The sequence below is a fragment of the Lycorma delicatula genome, chromosome 13 (assembly GCF_047948215.1).
Source record: "Lycorma delicatula isolate Av1 chromosome 13, ASM4794821v1, whole genome shotgun sequence".
In the NCBI taxonomy this organism is placed as follows: Eukaryota; Metazoa; Arthropoda; class Insecta; order Hemiptera; family Fulgoridae; genus Lycorma; species Lycorma delicatula.
In genome coordinates this window covers 23,592,483-23,611,845 of record NC_134467.1, presented here as the reverse complement: position 1 = coordinate 23,611,845, position 19,363 = coordinate 23,592,483, and the positions used below count along the sequence as shown (strand labels likewise).

At 27.7% G+C, this 19,363-nt stretch overlaps 1 protein-coding gene across 4 annotated transcripts in view; it reads left to right on the top strand.

Moving 5' to 3' along the window:
• LOC142334156 (solute carrier family 2, facilitated glucose transporter member 1-like) overlaps nt 1-19,363 on the top strand; it is a 151,563-nt gene that overhangs the window by 98,257 nt on the left and 33,943 nt on the right. For 3 of the 4 annotated variants that reach the window (XM_075381944.1, XM_075381939.1, XM_075381943.1), the window contains exons 3-6: nt 6,144-6,254; nt 13,596-13,756; nt 14,271-14,395; nt 18,328-18,468. In XM_075381944.1, the coding sequence (XP_075238059.1) occupies nt 6,144-6,254; nt 13,596-13,756; nt 14,271-14,395; nt 18,328-18,468 (538 nt within the window). Of the gene's footprint in view, nt 1-3,591; nt 3,746-6,143; nt 6,255-13,595; nt 13,757-14,270; nt 14,396-18,327; nt 18,469-19,363 lie in introns of those variants that run through there. The other variant, XM_075381942.1, reaches the window with a different exon arrangement.

Genomic DNA, 19,363 nt, shown 5'->3' with positions numbered 1-19,363 from the left:
AGTTTTCATAATAGAAAGTAGGTTCATTAAATTTTGCTTTACAGAATTTGTCCTAATCCTTCTTATGGTTGTGATAAAGCACTAAGATAAAACAAAAGTACTATTCAGAATTGTTTTCTGTGAAACTAAATGATGTTTATTATATAACTAGTCCCGTATTGGACAGACTGATAATAAACATCATCTCAGTTTTAATGGTCTTAGCGTGCTAATATGCATTTATATATTGATGCTGTATAAATTCAACAAATTGTTTTGGTAATTATCAGATAAATTATCGAAGAGGTACTTTGACAAAATTGTATGGTCTTTTTGTTATACTGTTTATTTTTTTGCTTGCTGATGTTGCCACATAAGCTTGAAGCTTGTGCATGAGATGTAGAAATGAAATTTTTGTAGCATATGAAAAATGACATGCCTGACCAGGATTTGAGTAATATAATTTTTTTAATTTAGTATTATTTAGAGATATTACCTAACATTGTTTTTTTTTAAGTAAAGTTTTTTTTTATTTATTAATTCGATTAAATAGACATTAATTTATCAAAGATATAATGAATACAGTTTCATTTAATCCTTTAAACATTCTTTATCTTTAATTTCTTTATGATTTAAATATTAATTACATAAATTAATAAAGCAGTAAAATGGTTTCAGTTACCCAGATAGCACTTTTGTTATTACTCATATCATCAATGTTATTCTTATTAAAAAAAAATATATTTATATATATATATATATTAAAATAATTCAATGGAAACTTTGTCAAAAAAAAAATAAAACTGTATCCAACCATAGCCCTAAAAAAAACTGGGAATGAATTCCATAACTTTACTGGCTTCACTGGTCAAGTTATGAAATTCATTTTTGAAAAAACTTTTAGCATAGTCAGAAAGCTTTTTTAATTTTGTGAGCTCCTTTACTCAAGGGACGCGTTCTGGTAAAATTAATTTTAATAAATAATCCCTAAATGGTGATAATATGAAAAGTACTTTTTAAAATCCTTGAAAAAATACAAAGATATAGCTGTAATTCTAAATAAGCAAGTTGTAATTTTTTAGGAAGGAGGTGAAGAATTTGGTTAATTTTTTTTTCAAGAAACACTAAAGAGTAAAGGCTTTAAAAAAACTAAAAATTTTACATTTTAAATGCAATGGGTAACTTGTGAGATGGATTTAAATTTAAAATAAATTATACAAAACAAATCTAACAACTGGAGTGGGACATCCCAACCACATAGAAGACACCTGCCTAGTGACTGTTCTGGTCACCCCCCCTCCGTTCCTTGCTCTGTTAGGCTTTAACGAGAGTTGTTTATCGCCCTCTGACTTTTTACAACTCATAATAATAAGCCTGGCCTCGTTAAGATGCCAGCGATGTAATTGCCTTGGTAGACAATTACATCAGTGATTTAATAACTCAGCTTATTGCCTTCGCTATAGGCCTTGTCAGGACATCTTGAATGTTCTACATAGTCTCCCTCTGAACTAGCTAACCGAGCTCATGGAAGCACGAATCCCACGCCTAGTTCTACTTATTATGAGCCAGTTTCGTTAATGTCTTGTAATTCGAGGCAAATAAACACAATATACCACCAAACATGTTGATCACAACGAAATTTAGTCCTAGTTCCCTTAGCGAAACTCATCTTACACTGGAGTGGGACAGTCAAAAAAATTTATAGCAGTTTGAAGGCCTACTGATGTAAAAAATGTAGGTGTACAAAACTCTATTTCTGAAGCAAGATGTAGCTAAAAATATAAAGTCATTTTTGAGGAGGGGTGAATATTAAAGAAAATGTTTGGTAATTTGTGATCTTGATAAAAACAACTTTAACTTTTTTAAGAAATTTTTTGCCAAAGTGCCCTGGTAAGATTTTGAGATTTTATTTTGGCCAATACACCCCATCCCTTTTTCCAATTTTTGCAGAAACTTCTTTCCCCTCTCCAAAGGTAGTACTGCTGCTGAGTTTGAAGAAAATCAGTCAATGGGGTCCAGAGTTTAAGACCAAATATAGGCACCATACATATGCATAAACATCAGTTAGACAAAAATAGGTTTTTGTGAACTTGGGAGAATTTGAATAAGTTTTTTCATTGATTATTTACAATTTATTTAAAACTATTCTTAATCTGTTATTTTTTTACGAATACTGTAATTAAATATAATTGAAAATATTTTGATTTAAATAACAATTAATATGATTTATAAATAATTTCTTTTTTCAAGTTTTTATTCCTTCGTTTGTGTATTATTGGACCATTATACAGTAACAATTGTAATCGTTCAGTTTCTTATTATGCAATTCATGGATGGCTGTGTTTTATTTTCTTTGTCTTTCCAAATTCAGCTCATATAAATGAATTCTATGTTACGTATGTAATAGATAAAAACTTACATAGATGTCCACAAGTTAAAATAAAAGTTGTACTTCTGTCCAGTTGTTTCATTTGATAATACGCCGTAATAATTACTTCTTTTTTTTTTTAAAGATAAAAAATAAAAACCGTTCACATTGCATTTGTACAAAATTTCAAAGAGCATTTTATCTTATTAAAAATCCAGTTTGTAATTTTTTTTTTAATACGTATATAGTTGTGAAAATGTTTCATTTTTAATAATCTTAATTTTGCAATTATATTTTATGTAGAAAATATTTGTTTTATTACTTAGCCATTAAAAACAGAAAAACTTGACAAGTTTATGTTGTCTATGCAGCTCTTAAAATTTCATTTAATTATTTTTCACAGTATATTTTTTTTTATTGCTATTTAAAATAATGTAATTATTATTCCCACAGCATAAGCTTTTTGAGCAATGAGTGGTGAATTTAAAAAAATAAGTAACTAAAAAGTATAATTTTCTACAGCTTGTATAATTATTAATTCACTAAAAATATTGAAAAGCAGATCAGAAAAACTTTAAATAATCAATTAGTTTGCCATGTTGTGTTGAAAGATTTAAGTTATATATAGTCTTTTGTTTTATTAATAATTTATAGCCAATTCTGAATTAGCATTTATATTAGTATTTTATATTCAATATTAATGTGTTTTTAAATACATTGTTTTTCGCAATAACGTAACCTTGTCCTATAGATCTTGTTAATGTTATCTGTAATAGTTTTTTTAATAAAAACATTTTGCAGTTTTGCGTTTCAAATTTATATTTACAAAATTCCTTCTTTTACTAGATTAGAAAAATAAATTAAAAGCTGATTTTTAAGTGGGTTTTACTCCTATAGTACGATTGAATTTCACTTTTTCTGTCTTATTTGAATTGTAGTATCGATGTATAGTAGAATATATCGATTGTAATGTCTTTATAAATATACTGAAATTAGTTTTCTAAAAAAAAGAATTCATGTACGTATAATAAAACACACAATTTATATTATAAAATGCAGCTTTCTTTGTTTTACTTTTAATCTCAGACATTTAAGTTAAAACAAAAATTAAATTCGATTTGAATACATCGATGTTTTATACAACCACATTAATTCAATTATAGTCCGTTGTTCTATTTTTTTTACTAAAACTGTGTTAACGTCAGTCCAGCAGCGGTGTTACTCGGTTCGGTATGTGACGTTTACGTGTGTAAACGTTTTCTAACATTTTTGACATAAATGGATAATAGAAGTTATGATGATATTGAAGAATTATTGAGCGATAGTGACTCCTCTGAATCTTCGGATTATACTACACGACAAGATTATAGTACTAATTATGATTGCATAAATGCAAATGTTAGTACCTAACCTAATTACGTGTTAATTTTTTATTGTACTCTACTTATGCAAAGAATCTAGATAATAATATAATTCAATATTTTATCAAATGACTTGATGTGATTAATCGTTTTTCTTTGTTAAAAGTTATTGTTTCTTAACAATTTCTTATATTGTAAATCATATTTATAGTATAAATTGAAGTTTATTAAAGAAAAATACTTAGTAAAAACAACGTGTAAAGAAATTATCAGATTTACAGTAATGTTTTTATGCTTCCAAAGTAACTAATTACAAATATATAATTAATTATTTCTTTAACTTATTTTTTTTAAAGATTCTTTTATGTAGGCTACATTAAAAAAGTATTTTAACAAAAACAAGAATGTAGATCTGCGTTTTTTAAATTCTAAATTTAAGACTTTTTTTTGTTGTAAATTCTCCAAAAGTGTTGTGGGGTAAAAATTTTGTAATCTGGGTTGATTTTATTGGTGTCATTTTTTTTCCAGTTTTCTTCTCCTTTTTTAATTATAAGTAGGTACTGCTGGCTTCTTTATTTTTGTTTAAATGATCATGATTACATGCAATAGAATTTCATTAATTTAAAATTTTGTTTCTGACAATTTGAAATACATATTTTCAGTCTCTTTCTAAGAAATAGAGCATGATATACCCCCATGGCTCATTTATGTTACATTATAATCTTCAAAATTTTATAATTCATTGTTTTACTGTCTTCATATATGATGCCATTGTAATGAACATAGCTAGTATAGCAAGTAAAAATATTTTTGCAATTTAAAAGAAATAATTATTAAATGGTCAATTGTAAATATAAATATTATTTTCAGTTATAGTAATTAATATATTTTTACAGTAAACATTTTTGGGCGTTTTGTTAAATATAAATTTCTGTTGGATAATCAAATAATCTTTCTGCAGCAAGATCAAACCACACTGTTTGTTTTACTCCGGATTACTACAATAAAAACAAAACTTGTCGTTTCTATTAAATATTTATTATTTTTAAATTATGCCAGTCATAAATATAAATAGTAATATGCTGCTTCAAAATGTCAGATGAAATTTTCAGGATGGTCATAAGCTGTCAGATCTTTTTATTTTTTGGTGTCTAACCTAAATATGAATTACAGTGTCCTGTATTTAATAAATTAAGAATTCTAAAAAAAAATTATTATGAATGTTGTAGCTTTGCCAATCATTTATTCATAAAAATATAACTATATCAATTCAAACCAGATGGCTAAACTATTTTCATTTAATGTAGTAAATTGTTCCAAGAAATTCTCATTTACACTTTGGTTGTAATTTTTAATAAATTACCATAATTTTGAATATTTTGTCCTTATATAAAATTTAGCAAAAATGTTTTAATTTTTTAATTCATTATACATTGATGAATGATTACATAAATATAATTAAATAAACCTAAATTTCATGTCTTTGTTTAATATTTACAAATGATGTGTACCCAATTACTTATTATCCAGATATTTCATTTTATGAAACTACTCAAATGGAAATATTTTTCGTAGTTTAACTTGATTCTGCCAGACAAATGCTCAAGCATTTTCTTTTTTACACATTAAGCAACTCTTGTATCATTACTGACAATTTATATAAAATTGATATAGTGAAAAAAGAAGCTGTGTTTTAACTTGATTTTTTGACATTTTATGTGGTTTTATTTTTTTATAAATGCATTTGCTGAATTTTATGTAACTTTGCATTAAGGATATTTTCCAGTTCAAAATTGTAGTTGTTATTCTGCTTAAAAAAGTGGAGAAGGAAATTTATAATGGAGAGAAAGTTTAGATACTTCTCTCATATTTTATTGCGGCTGTAAACTTAACATTTACCTCATATTATTATTACCATATCACTTTCCATTTTGACTCCTCTTTTTTCAGAAAAATTATTTAAAAATGCATTATAGTGGACGTACCCCAATCACAGTTGTCAATTAGTGGTTTTCAGTTTTTGTAAAAACTATGCTTATGATATTGCTAGTATATTAAGATTATTTTAGACACTGGCAAGGATTCCTTTGGTTAATACTGACATTTTCATTCTAGTAATTCAGTTATGTTGTAGAGCTTTGTTTGTTAAATTAAGTATAAAAACAGTATAAACTATTAACTAGAAATTTGTTTATTGATATTTATATCTTCAAGATTATCCAAAATCAGTCATATTTATATTTTTACTATTAAATATTTTTAAATGTTAAATAAACTGATAAGAGTTATTTGATTATTTTATGCTGATGTACCATCATTAGTCTTTGTTCTTGTACTGTGTCCATTAGATATTAAAATAATTTAAGTTTGCATTTAACTCCTAAAATGGTGATTTTTTTTTTTATTCATTCTATTTATTTTTTTGTTTTTTTTAGGAACGTAGTGGTAAATGCACCTGGGTTTTAGCACTAGCTGGTATTGTAACTACAGTAGGATGTTCTCTACCTGTTGGTTACAATATTGGGGTTATGAACACACCTCAAGCTGTAAGTATTTTTTTATATATATATTCTTTAATACTTGTATGCATTATTTGAATTTGCAACCTTTGATAAGGAAAAATAGTATAAATAACAATATTCACTTTTTTGAAACCAGACCCAACTATTCTCTCACTTTACACAGCGTAATATTTTAGCCCAAAATAAAAAAACCTTATTATGTTTCAGTTTCTTTGTTAATAACTTTAAATAGAGATCTAAAAGATCTTCCCCAACAATTGTTCTCATTTTTTAATATTAAAAGAATCTTTTTAGAAATCCAATCAAACACCTTAGCTAACATAAGATACAGCAAAATTGACAGCTTTCTTGGAGAAGTAATGTAGCCCAATGGACTAGACAAAGAAGCCAATCTCAAAACTTACAAAAGTATAATGGAATCACCAAGAATATATATAACAAGAAACAAATCTCAAAAAGAGAAAATTGAGGCGTTATGCAACAGTGGTAAGAATCAAGGAATTAAAAAATACAATGTGAACAGTCTCAGTCTATAGAAAAATGAACAAACTTGAAAACATGGAAAGGAAAATACTAGGTTCCAGAAGATGATTGGAAATTATGACAAAATGTAAAACTATCTATCAGATGATAGCTGTGATTAGGAAATGCAGGCTAAGGACATTTAATCAAATTGGATGAAATGGATGACTGATGCAAAAATAAAAAGCTTGGCAAAGTATTGCATTTTTTCCAGCTATTTCGATAAAGTATAACTTGAAAGTAATGAAAAAAATTCTTCCCACTTTGGATTTTGAAAATAATATAGGTCCCAAAGCAATTTAATTTTAATAGGCCATTAAGTGATGAAGAAAAATACAAATAAAAATTTCTGTAATAAAAATTAAAAAGAGCCAAAAAAACAGAAAAAAAAATTTTTTATAGGTGGAGAATAAATTTTAAGAAAAATTTCTAAAAAAAGTATTCATATATTAGTTAATCTCAACAAATTTTCGTAAGTAAAGTTTTCTCCATATTTAAACACTCCTTTCAATAGAGGCTACATTAAAAAAAAATTTTTCTGCATTTTATTTTTAGGGTCTAAAATTTAAAAAAAATTGTAAAAATTTCTTGTTAGCTCTATATATGAAGTGTAAACTTTCAAAACGTTTGTGAAAAATATTTAAACCAAAAGGAAATAGAACTGAGAACAAAATGCCTATATTTTAATTTTAAGAGGTGGGAGTTAAATTTTTGGATTATTTATGTATGTATCGTAGTAACAATATTTTTTCATGATATCACTCCACTCCTTTAACAAATTTTGAAAAAATTAACATGATCATTGCCCTTTATGTATATAAATATTTGAGCCAAATTTGAAAAAAATTGGTTTAGTCAATTCTGAGATATAAGTCCGTAAGTAGTGTTTGTGTGACATAAACATAATACTACGTGTACACATTATGTGCATATGTTTTTTTTTAAATATAAATGAACTAGTTTGACCCTAAAACATAAAGATTTGCAAAAAAAATTCAATAACCCATTCTTGATATGATCATTAATATTCTGGCTATATTCACTGGGAAAGTAAAAATCTTATAAGAATTTGCTTAAATTTAAGATTTGATTTTTAAAAAAAAAGGAATCTATTTATAACATGTCCATTCTCTGTATATCTCAGATATTTTTTTATAGGATATTGTTAGTATAAACATTAGTGTATTACAATATTAATGGAAAACATCCCTCAAAACCACCGGGTTGGTCTAGTGGTGAACACGTCTTCCCAAATCAGCTGATTTGGAAGTCGAGAGTTCCAGCGTTCAAGTCAGTTATTTTTACACAGATTTGAATACTAGATCGTGGATACTGGTGTTCTTTGGTGGTTGGGTTTCAATTAACCACACATCTCAGGAATGGTCGAACTGAGAATGTACAAAACTACACTTCATTTACACTCATACATATCATTCTCTGAAGTATTATCTGAACGTAGTTACCGAACAGGAAAATGAAAAGAAAGAAAAGGAAAACATCCCTCAAAGATAAATAGCCTAAAATAGTAAAAAACACTTTTTTGTTGTACTCCTTCCTTGTAAAAACCTTAAATTGTTAAAAGAAAAATCATCTAAGATGAAAATTATGTCATTGTAAAGATTTATTTTTAAATAAATATAGTTAGATTTTTAAATTTCTTTTCTTTTTTTTTACATTACAAATAATGTAAGAAATTAAAAAAAAAACAGTTCAATACATATTTCAGTTTATCGAAATATGTAAGTAGAAAGACAAATTTTTGTAAATTATTTTAGATTTTATATAAAAAGTTTCCTTAAGTTATATTAATTATTTTTTTAAGATGTGCGTATGTGATAAGTTATATAAAATTAAAAAAACTTGTAATAACCTAACCTCTCTATATCAGTCTGCCTTTTTTTTTGTAAGATAACATCATCTGAAACCATGAACTTCGTTCGTCTAATAAAAATAAATTATGTTATGATGATTGTAATTAGTATATATTTTGTTTTATCTTTATATAATATATATATTATCAGTACTATGTCGATAACTATACAGTAAACAGTGAATAATATAAGAAATAGTATCTGCAAATAAAATTGATGATTAGTTAAAATCTTTGTTTTTTTAATTTTCAAAGTTGATTCCACGATGTATATTGTAACTCGTGACTCACGAAATAGGTTACTATAATAAATATTAGAAGATTAAGAAAAGCAAGTTCTAATATTAGTGTAGTTAATGGGTATAGTAATTCTACTGTGTATAATTATCAATTTTTAAAAAAAAAATAAAGATAGAAAACAAAATAATTAATCAGTTTGACTTGTTATAGCTAACAAAAGTAATGTAAATATATTACGCATTTCATGAATGTATATATATATATATATATATATATATATATTACTTTTATTATCATAATTCTTAGAATTATAATTAATTAATAAAAATACTAACAATATTGTCTGGGTAAACAGTTTTTTAAATAATTTCCTTTTGTTATACATTTCAGGGATTTATGATATTATTCCTTAAGAAATAATTTGTTTTCTTGTAAACCTTTAATTTCATAACAAAAATTTTTTCTTCAAATTGTACTTAAGATGATCAACATAAAATCATTGAATATTCTGCTTTCATCTGGTAAAAATGCGGCAATCTTTTGCGGATTGTGGATGACGGATAAAAAAGTCATTAAAATCAAAAGAGAGCTTTCAGGCAGTAGAGAAGTTCACTTATATCAGATGTAAATCTTAAAATTAGGTTGAAATTTTTGGAAATATTTTGCATAATGACGTGTTATATATAAAGGAAAAGAATAAAAATGTCATGAAAAGTTAGAATTACCTTTGAAATATATTGTTACAAAAAATTATTGAACGTTAGATAGGTCAGTAAAATATTAAATAAAAATTAAAGGAACAAATCTTGTGATAGTATTTTGAAAATATGAGATAATTGAAAATGCTATGGAGAAAAATAAAGATTAGAATACATAAACAGATAACTGAAGATGCGGAATGTGAATAAACTGAACGTTGAAAGTATTACATATATAAAAGATATGTTGTTATTATCACAGACAATATTATCAGTCAATAAATATTTAGGGGAGTCTCAAAACAGATGTTTGTTATGTCCTCCTGTTTGTCATTATCTGCTAATTTTTTATTTTTTTTTGTTGATTTCTTTATCGTTATTTCCATGTTGTGAAGGAAATGATGTGAAAAAATTGATCAATTTGGGACATATTTTTATCACAGTTCCAGTACATATTATTAATATTTTTAACTAAAGAAGTGCAAAATGTTTTCGATATAGAAACAACAGTAAATTGACTAGCTTTAATATTTTTAGATATTTATAATGAAAATTTTTTTGTTTCCATAATACTTTGTTAAAGTAATCAAAGAAATATTGCACGTATAAAATATTAATGACAATAATAATAAAGTAGTTTCTAAGCTTTTCATATAAAATAAGTCCTGGGTTTCTGTCCCAGACAGGTTTGGCAGTTTTTTATGGCACAAAAAATCATATCTTATCAGTAGTTGGGAAGATAAGTCTGCAGTTGCTTGAAAAAGGAAGTAAATAACAAGGCAATAGTTATCTTTTCTCCTTTAAATAGCTGAAGTACATATCAGATAAAACCTCAACAATCATCATTTGAAAATAAAATAATTACCATAGTTGTGTGAATATATGTTGACCCCCTCCCATTTTTTGATTTAATTTTCAGGAAAAAAGTTGCAATAAACGGTATATGTTTATTGTGCAAATAAGAAATTAATTTCATAATTTATTATACATTCTTAAATTGCAATCGTAATAAAAAAAAACTGACAACACAGTTGTAGGACTCTCCTGCCATGCTGTTTTTCTGATGAATGGCCTTCACACACAAAACTTAATTTAAATTATTTATAATTTTATGTAAATATAATATTTTTTGTTTATTTAATTTAATGATTCTAACTAAAACATGCGTGCTTACTGTATTTAAGTCGTGCAGGTATGGTAATGCTAACAGCGACTTTAAATACTATCCGTTTATCTTACCGCTTACTTGTGACATTAAAACATAGCAGACAACTACCAGCAGCTGTGTAGCAGCTCATAGCCACTCCTTATGGTAAGAGGGGGTACTGCTAATGATGCACTATACCCACTTAGCTGCTAGTTTATTTACAGAATTTTTTGGGTTGGGGATGAGATTTACCAATTTTTTTTTTTGACAATATTATCTTTTTAATTAACAAATGTGCCTAAGAAAAATAAGACCTTAATTAGGTGAAATCTGAAGATACTGAGGTTGACCTTGCTCTATAGCCTTTAACCCCCCTTGACGTTTTGAATTGAAAATTTAATGGCATCAGTGCCACATATATGAAGCAATCTTACCAAGTTTGGTCAAAATCGGTTAAGAAGTTCTTGAGATGTAAGGTGTGAAACACTGAACACACAGATGTATGTACATATGAACATTTTTATTCAGTTTTTGGGTTCTGTAGTTGTCAAAACATATAGATCCAGTGAAAACCACATGTGCCCAAATTTAACCAATTACAATATGTTCCCTTATAAAGCTATTGTGATAGGGGGGAAAGTAAAAATGTGAAATTGGATCAATATTTTTAGTAAGAAATATTTTTATAAAAGTAATAGTGATTGCAATTTTTAAATTTTTATTTAGATTGTTTTTCTATATTTTCGTAAAAAAAAATTTACTCACAACACACATATACTTGAGTTGATGCTTATCATCATCATTACTGCTGTTTGCAAATAAAATGTTTTTTCCTTATTTGATTCTTCTTCCTGCAGAATAATATCTTCAGTTTCATCTAATTATTTTTAATGTAACATTTTTCAAATCGTTATCTAATGCTGTCTGGTGTTATCGAGTTAAATTGATTTAATAATCCACTTGCATAATAAGATCATGGAAGGTTTTTTATTCTTCCTGTAGGATTTAGCTGATGACTGTTTCTTCACATCCTACAATTATAATTTTTTTTTTAAGATCTTTAAAAGGTTTGTTCATAATGTCATAAAAAATCTCTTAACTGTGAACATATACCACCAGGATATTATAACTAAATCTGTGTTTAGTCTTTCTTTTGTACTTAGAATTTTACATTTTCAGTCAATGACCCCCTGAATGCATCTAATATTAACATGGATTGCTGTCTTCTACAGAGTGATTTTTTAGTCCTGTTACCCAATTTTAAATGTAATTTAAGAAAGGGAAATTTAGGTGGAATAAAAAAATGTATTTGTTACTTACAAAAGAGATTTAATAAAAAGCTATTACTTACATAATTATTAAAGAATATCTTCAAAATGCCCACCCCTTGCGGTTATACACGCATGGACTCTTTTCATCATATTAACAGAAACCTTTTTAAGAGTTTCATTGGAAATATTCATGATTAAGTCTTTAATATTGACTTTAAATTCATCAACAGTAAGAGGATTGTTATTGAAGGCCTCGGACTTAATATAGCCTTGAAAAAAGTAGTCTGGAGATCTGAGGTCTGGGGATCTTGGAGGCCATAAGCCTTTGTTTGTTATTCGATCATCAAAGAACTCTTGCATAAAATCCACGGTTTCTCGAGACATGTGGCATGTAGCGCCGTCATTCTGAAACTACCAATACCGTTCTTGAGGTTCCAGGAGGGACACAATATTCCTGTATACTTCACCATTTACTGTCTGTTCGAAGAATACGGGTCCGACTATACGATGATGAGATATTGCACCCCACACCAATTTTTTCAGGATGCAAAGATTTGTCTTGTAAAGCGTTAGGATTTTCAACCGCCCAAATTCGACAGTTTTGACTGTTCACATAACCATCGAGATGGATCCAAGCTTCATCGCTAAAGAACACTGTGTTTAAAAATTTGATTCCGTTATAGTTTATGAGAGACCTAAACCGACGGCAATATTGCAATCGCTTGGTTAAATCTGGAGGCTGAAGCTCTTGGACTAATCGTACACGATACAGATACAATTTCAATTTTTTAGCGGCTTTCTGAACCCTCGATATGACAAACCGACTTGCGTGGAAGGTTTTTGTAAACTTTTCCGTGGAGAATTGAGCAATCTTGTTTTCACATTATCTAAAATGCCATCTGTCAAGAGAGTTGGTCGACCACTACGTTTTCTGTCGCAAACACTGATTTCTATCATATGTTGAAATCTGTTTGCTAGCCTAGAAATTACATTTTTCTGGCGGAGGAACACCAACAAATTTAATTTGAAATGATTCTTTTACACTCTTGTACGATTTCATAGCAAAATATTATTCAAGAATGAAAACTTGTTCTATGGTAAAAGACATTCTTTTTGTAACATGACCGGAAACGGCACAAAAGTTTACACAGCTCAAGGAGAATCAACAAACACTGCCGTATCTATACCGGTTGAGTAGTGCTACAAACTTCATGTCACAAAACAAAATTTCCCTTTCATAGAAAAAAATTACCAGACATTAACAATTGGGTAACAGGACTAAAAAATCACCTTGTTATACCTAAGTTTTGGACCAGACCGTTTTAAACAAATCTTTTTACCAAATACTTATCGATCCAATCTTTTTCATTAATTAATTATTTTTATTAATAATAATAATTTAAAGTAAAATTATTACTATAAATATAAACTGTATTAAGTCACCAATCACGAATATAGAAATGTAAAACTACGAAATCTGAATGTAAGTCGGCTTCCCATTTTATGGGGAAAAATGTAGGAAAAAAATTTGACCTATATTTTGGCAAATACACACTGTATATCTATTATTGTTTAAATAAAATTGTAATAATTTCTTTTATTTTCTTTATTTTGCAGATAATAAAACAGTGGTGTAATGAGTCTTTAATAATAATGTATGATTTCCATTTAACACAAGCACAATTGAATATACTATGGTCAACAATAGTTTCAATTTATTTAGTTGGTGGTATGATTGGATCATTAGCTGGAAGTTTATTGGCTGATAAACTTGGAAGGTTTGTTGTTGTTTTTTTTTTTTATTTACTATTAATATATATATATATAAATCACACATTTCTTTATACAATTTAATTTTTTTTTTGTAAGGTTTTTGGAATTGGTTTGAGTTATAAGATTTTACTTAATAAAGCTTTTCTTTTTTAATTTTTATGATTCAAGAGTACGTTGTTATTCTATTAAAATTCATGGAAGAGTAAAAAGAAATTTAAACATTTTAATTTAATTTTTAGTTGTTGGTAAGAAAGTAAGCTGACTGCATCTTCCTTATAACATGGTACCTGAATATCATTGGAATATTTTACATCCTGAAAATTGAAGAGATGCGAAAATTTATTATACATACTATGTATTTTAACTATGTAAAGCACTTTTAATTACATTGATCGTGCAAGTTTTTCATTATGTTAGTGCAATTTGCCGCAATACTTGGAAGTTGCTATTTATTAGTGGTTAATGACTGTAGTAAGGGAAATGAAATGGAGAAAAGTTAATTGTTGTTTTTATTTACAGAAAGGGTGCATTGTTATTCAGTGGTGCTATTGGTATTATTGCTGCAGTTTTGTTCGTACTTTCTGAAGCTACATTACATGTTGAATTGATTTTAATAGCCAGATTTCTTATAGGTCTTACATCTGGTAAGGGCATTTTATTGTTTAAAATATTATATAAACTTTATATATTTATTTTTTTTATGGAAAAATTTTTTTTTAGAGTACATTAAAACCTTGATGTACATTTAAAATGTACATTAGTACATTTTGTTTTACTTTGCAGATGACATTACGGCACATATATGACAAACGTATATTTAGCCGTTTGGTATTTTGGTATTTATATAATGTCTTGTTGCCCAGTTCATATTGATTGCATTACCACAACCACTTGCCGCATTTAATTTGTGTCAACACGCTTACAGGCAGTATACTTGATAAAGGGATCTGTCATCTTGCTAGGCTACAAGTTATCCTCCTGCTACTAGTCACTGTGGGTTTATGAGTAAAATTTATTCCTCTTCACCTAATTAGTATTTCCAATTGCCAATCAAGGCCAAAATACAAGGAAACATATCCCTGCCTGAGGGATGTGTGATACAGGATTCATAAAAGATTACAAGCATGATCGTGTCCTAATCTGAGGTAATCACTGGCTGTATTTAACTTTCTGCTGGAGGTAAAGCGATTTCTTTGATAAGTAACATATTACTGACACTTGGCCCTGCTCAGGATCGTCTTATAAGGAGTGTGGTGGTGTGGCCTTATCTGTAGAAATGCAAGCCAGCCCTGTGGGTGTATAAGCAAATTGTATGTTCCCTGAATTTAGTCTCACTGTATGGGATGGGCTACAAGTCTGAATTTCCATCTTCAGTTTTTTTTTATTAAATTTAAAAAATCTATTGTGGATACCACATGACTTCCTTGTACTCCTATTAAATTACATATACACATTTTTTTTTTAAATTAAAGGTTGATAAAATTTTATTTCATTAATAACTTCTGATATTTTTTCATAATATTTTTTTATTGTTATTATTGAATTATTATTTATAGTATTTTTTTTTACACTCAGAGGTTAATAATTATTAATAAATCACTATATTTAAATTAAAAAAAAAAAAGTTAAAAAAAGGAGATGAAGTCTGATTGAACCGATGTGCCTTCACCTTGTAAGATCTAAATATTTCATTAATTCAAGGTTTATTTGGCTATAACTGAAATCAATGAAAATAAGTACCACTTGTCATTTTTTTTTTGTTGAAAAGTTATCAATTACGACTTACTACTGCAGGTAAAAAAAAGTCCAAAATCCAAATTTTTGGCTTTTTTGGACACTTTTGATCCAGTCGATCGCAATCAAAATGCGAGATACACAATTAGATGTTACAACAGTCCTAAATCCAAAATTTCAACATCCTACGGTTAATTGTTTTTGAGTTATGCGAGATATATACGCACATACAGTCATCATGCTGATGAAACTAGTCAAAAGGGATATGGGGTTGGTCAAAATGGATATTTCCATTGAAATTTGTAAACCGAAATTTTTTGTGATCACAATACTTCCTACAAGGAAGGCAAAATTTCATGTTTCATTTAAAATAAAGATTACTTTTTGCTAATTAAAAAAGCGGTATTCCTTTGTCGATGCCTATATGTAAGTAAATAACCCTTATTGCTATTTGTTATGAATAGTTCAGCGAGTACAGTAATCTTTATTATTCCATTTCTGCTGACATTAACAACAAATATCACTAATCAACAAATAGGTTACTCAAAAAAAAAAAGTTTTATAAATTAAGCATAAGTTTTAGCAAATAACTATGTTTTTATTATTTTATACCCTCATGTTCTTGAAATTTTATTTTAACTAACGACCTGTTGGTTATTTCTCTTGAAATGTGTTTGCTGATTAGTATGAAACCCAACCATTTAAAAAAAAGCCAGTAAAAAAATTGCATAACTTTTCCAGCTGTATCTTGACAGATTTTTATTTAATATACGCCTAAGAGTTTTAAAGTTAATGAGTTAATTATGTAATACTAGCTCCCCCATCGCAGCTTCACCTGCACTATATGGTTACTTGCATTTCCCGTACCATTCTTATTTTATGTTTTTTAGTCAATTAACTGGAAGCAAGTGCAGCCAGTCACACATAACAGTAATAGTGGCAGTTGCTATGGTGGTTGAGCAACAGTGCTCTATATACTTTTGCATCCCTAAAAAAATTAAAATTAAAAAAAAAAAAAATTGTTTTTAAATATTTATCTGAAGAGTATTTGCAAGTCCAAATCTATTTACTACAGTTGGGATTGGGAAAATTTACAAGCATTGTTCAAAATTTTTTCTACCTTTCATCCCCTTTCAAGGACGAATTTCAAAAATCTAGAAATTAGTTTATTGACATGAAGATTTCATTCGCCAAAAATCAGGTTGATTCTTCATTTGTTACAGAGAAATTAAAAAAATAACAGGGTTTCAAAAAAAAAATTAAAAAATCCATTTTAACCCTTGAAACTTGGAATTTCAAAAAATCTAGAAATTGATTTTTAGATGTTTATAATCATTCAATTCAAACCCAGTGTACACAGTGATAGACTCACTCACAGTTCACAATTTATTAAAGTTTGTCTCCAGCTGGCAAATCTCCACTACTACATAATTTTTCGATATTAAATATATCCATAAACCATCTCACTTGCGCCAAGAAACATGGGTAAAAATTTGGTTGGAATTGAGCGAATAGTTTATTTTTGTTTATCCTGAACAAACAAAAACCTTTTCTTCTTTATATAATAGTATACAGATTTAGAATACAATGTGAAAAATTACCAAAATTTTCAGTAAAAAAATGTTCCAATTTTAATCCCTTGATCAAATGGAAATTTTACCCTAGTAATAAAAAAATCAAAATTCTTAGTAAACATTTTTGGGTCCCAGTTGATCCTCTTGATCAAATCTTATCGTAATAATGTTATGTTTAGAGTATAATTCCTAGAAAAAAAATCAATATAAAAATTTGGGTCCCATATTTCTCCCTTACTTTTAAGCTCTCTCATATAACATTTTTAATAACAATCGTTACTTGAAAAACATAAAGGTATTAAAAATTATAAAAAAATTCAAAAAATTGTTAAAATTCTTGAGTCAGATCCCATAGGATTCCTTTCTGTTTTAAAAAAGTTTTCCAATCCCCTCTACCCTAAGATTAGATACAATTGGATTTTCAAACTTGGAAATTTAAGTATAAAAAAATTGATATTTTAGATAGAGGTCCCATTTTGCCCCCTTGTATTTTGGGAATTCAGAGTTTATTTAATAGAATAACTATTTACTTAATTAAATAGTTTGGCCTATATTTTTTAACACTGCTAAAATCATACTGAAACATGTGAACGACGATGTCCCCTTGTCTGATGGGGTTGAAAATCAGGCCAAAGCTGGTATACATAGCCAGATATTTGCGATGAATTTGAACTTTCTTGGTCAGTGGGTTTTCAAGATATGAGGCAAAAACTGTTGTATAGAAATTGTTTAATTGGCCCCCAGCCCTGAATCCGAATTGATTTGAATTTTAGATAACTTAATATATTTTTGTTATATTAAGAATTAATTAGCATATCTTTTGAGCCAACCAAGAGAGATGTATGTTAATCTTAATATAGGGCAGCACATATATCTATGTACATCTTGTAGAAATTTCTATAATTTTTTTTAGTATTTTTGAACTAAGGCAAACTTTCAGTTTAAAAGTATTGATTTTACCCCACACGCACGCACATGCGTGTTTTATTTTTAAAAAACTACTTTATATTTTACCAAGATAGGTTAATCATTTTTTTTCTTTAATTCCCTATTTTGTAAGTTATTTTTTTGTGGTACAAAGATTATAAAATAATACATGTGATTGTATCTTAGTATTTAATATTCTGTAGGTTTAAATTGATTGACATTTATAAATTTTATTTTACTGTCTTTCATTATTACATTTACTTAGCGTCCATTACATTATGTTGTGGTTAATAATTTATTAATTGTAATTTTAATAAAGCATTTTTTAAAATATTTTTTAGGTGTGACAACGGGTGTAATGCCTATGTATTTATGTGAAATAGCACCATCAAATCTTAGAGCTGGTATGGGTGTTTTGTGTCCGTTAGGTTTGACATTTGGTGTGGTCTTTTCACAATTTATGGGTCTTCAGTGGGTGCTTGGTATGTATATATATTTTTTCTTAAAGATTATATTTTTGAAATTATTATGAGAAATATCATCCTAAAAATTAAAGAAAATTTGGCTGTAATAAATTTCTAAATTATAATTACATAAAAAAGCCTTTATTTTGTATAAATTATGTAACAAAACTTTGTTTTTTTTTCTGTTAAATTGTGTTAGAATTAACTACTCTGTGACAAGATCTTTTCCTCATTAATTCCAAATTGAATGTTGTGTAAAGCCTTTTTTAGTGTACAAAATAAATTAAAATCATTAGGAACTAAATCAGGGCTGAATAAAATGAGCATTCTTGCCAAGATTTTTAAAGAAGCATTTCAGTTATTACAACTGAGTGGAGGTGTGTTAATCATAATACAGAACAATACTAATGGTTAATAGACTATTTTTATTTTTATTTATGTGAATCTAAGCTGCATGCCTGTGTTTTTATTGTTAATCATTTTGGTATGAAATTTACGTCTTTCAGTTTTCAAAAAAACTAGCCATCACTTTTTTTTTCACATGCTAAACTTTTTTTTTAGTTTTGAAAGGGTTTTTGAATGATCTGTTATTAATGGGTATTTTCTTTCAGCAGTTTTATTACTAATCAGTACTTTATGAAACCCATCAGGCTGGTCTAGCAGTAAACTGCAAATTGGCTGATTTAGAAGTAGAGAGTTGTAAGGTTCAAATCCTAGTAAAGGCAGTTACTTTTATACGGATTTGATTACTAGATCGTGGATACCAGTGTTCTTTGGTGGTTGAGTTTCAATTAACCGTACATCTCGGGAATGGTCCACATGATACTGTACAAGAATTCACTTCATTTACATTCATACATATCAGCCTTATTCATCCTCTGAAGTAGTAATACCTTTCGGTGGTTCTGGGGGG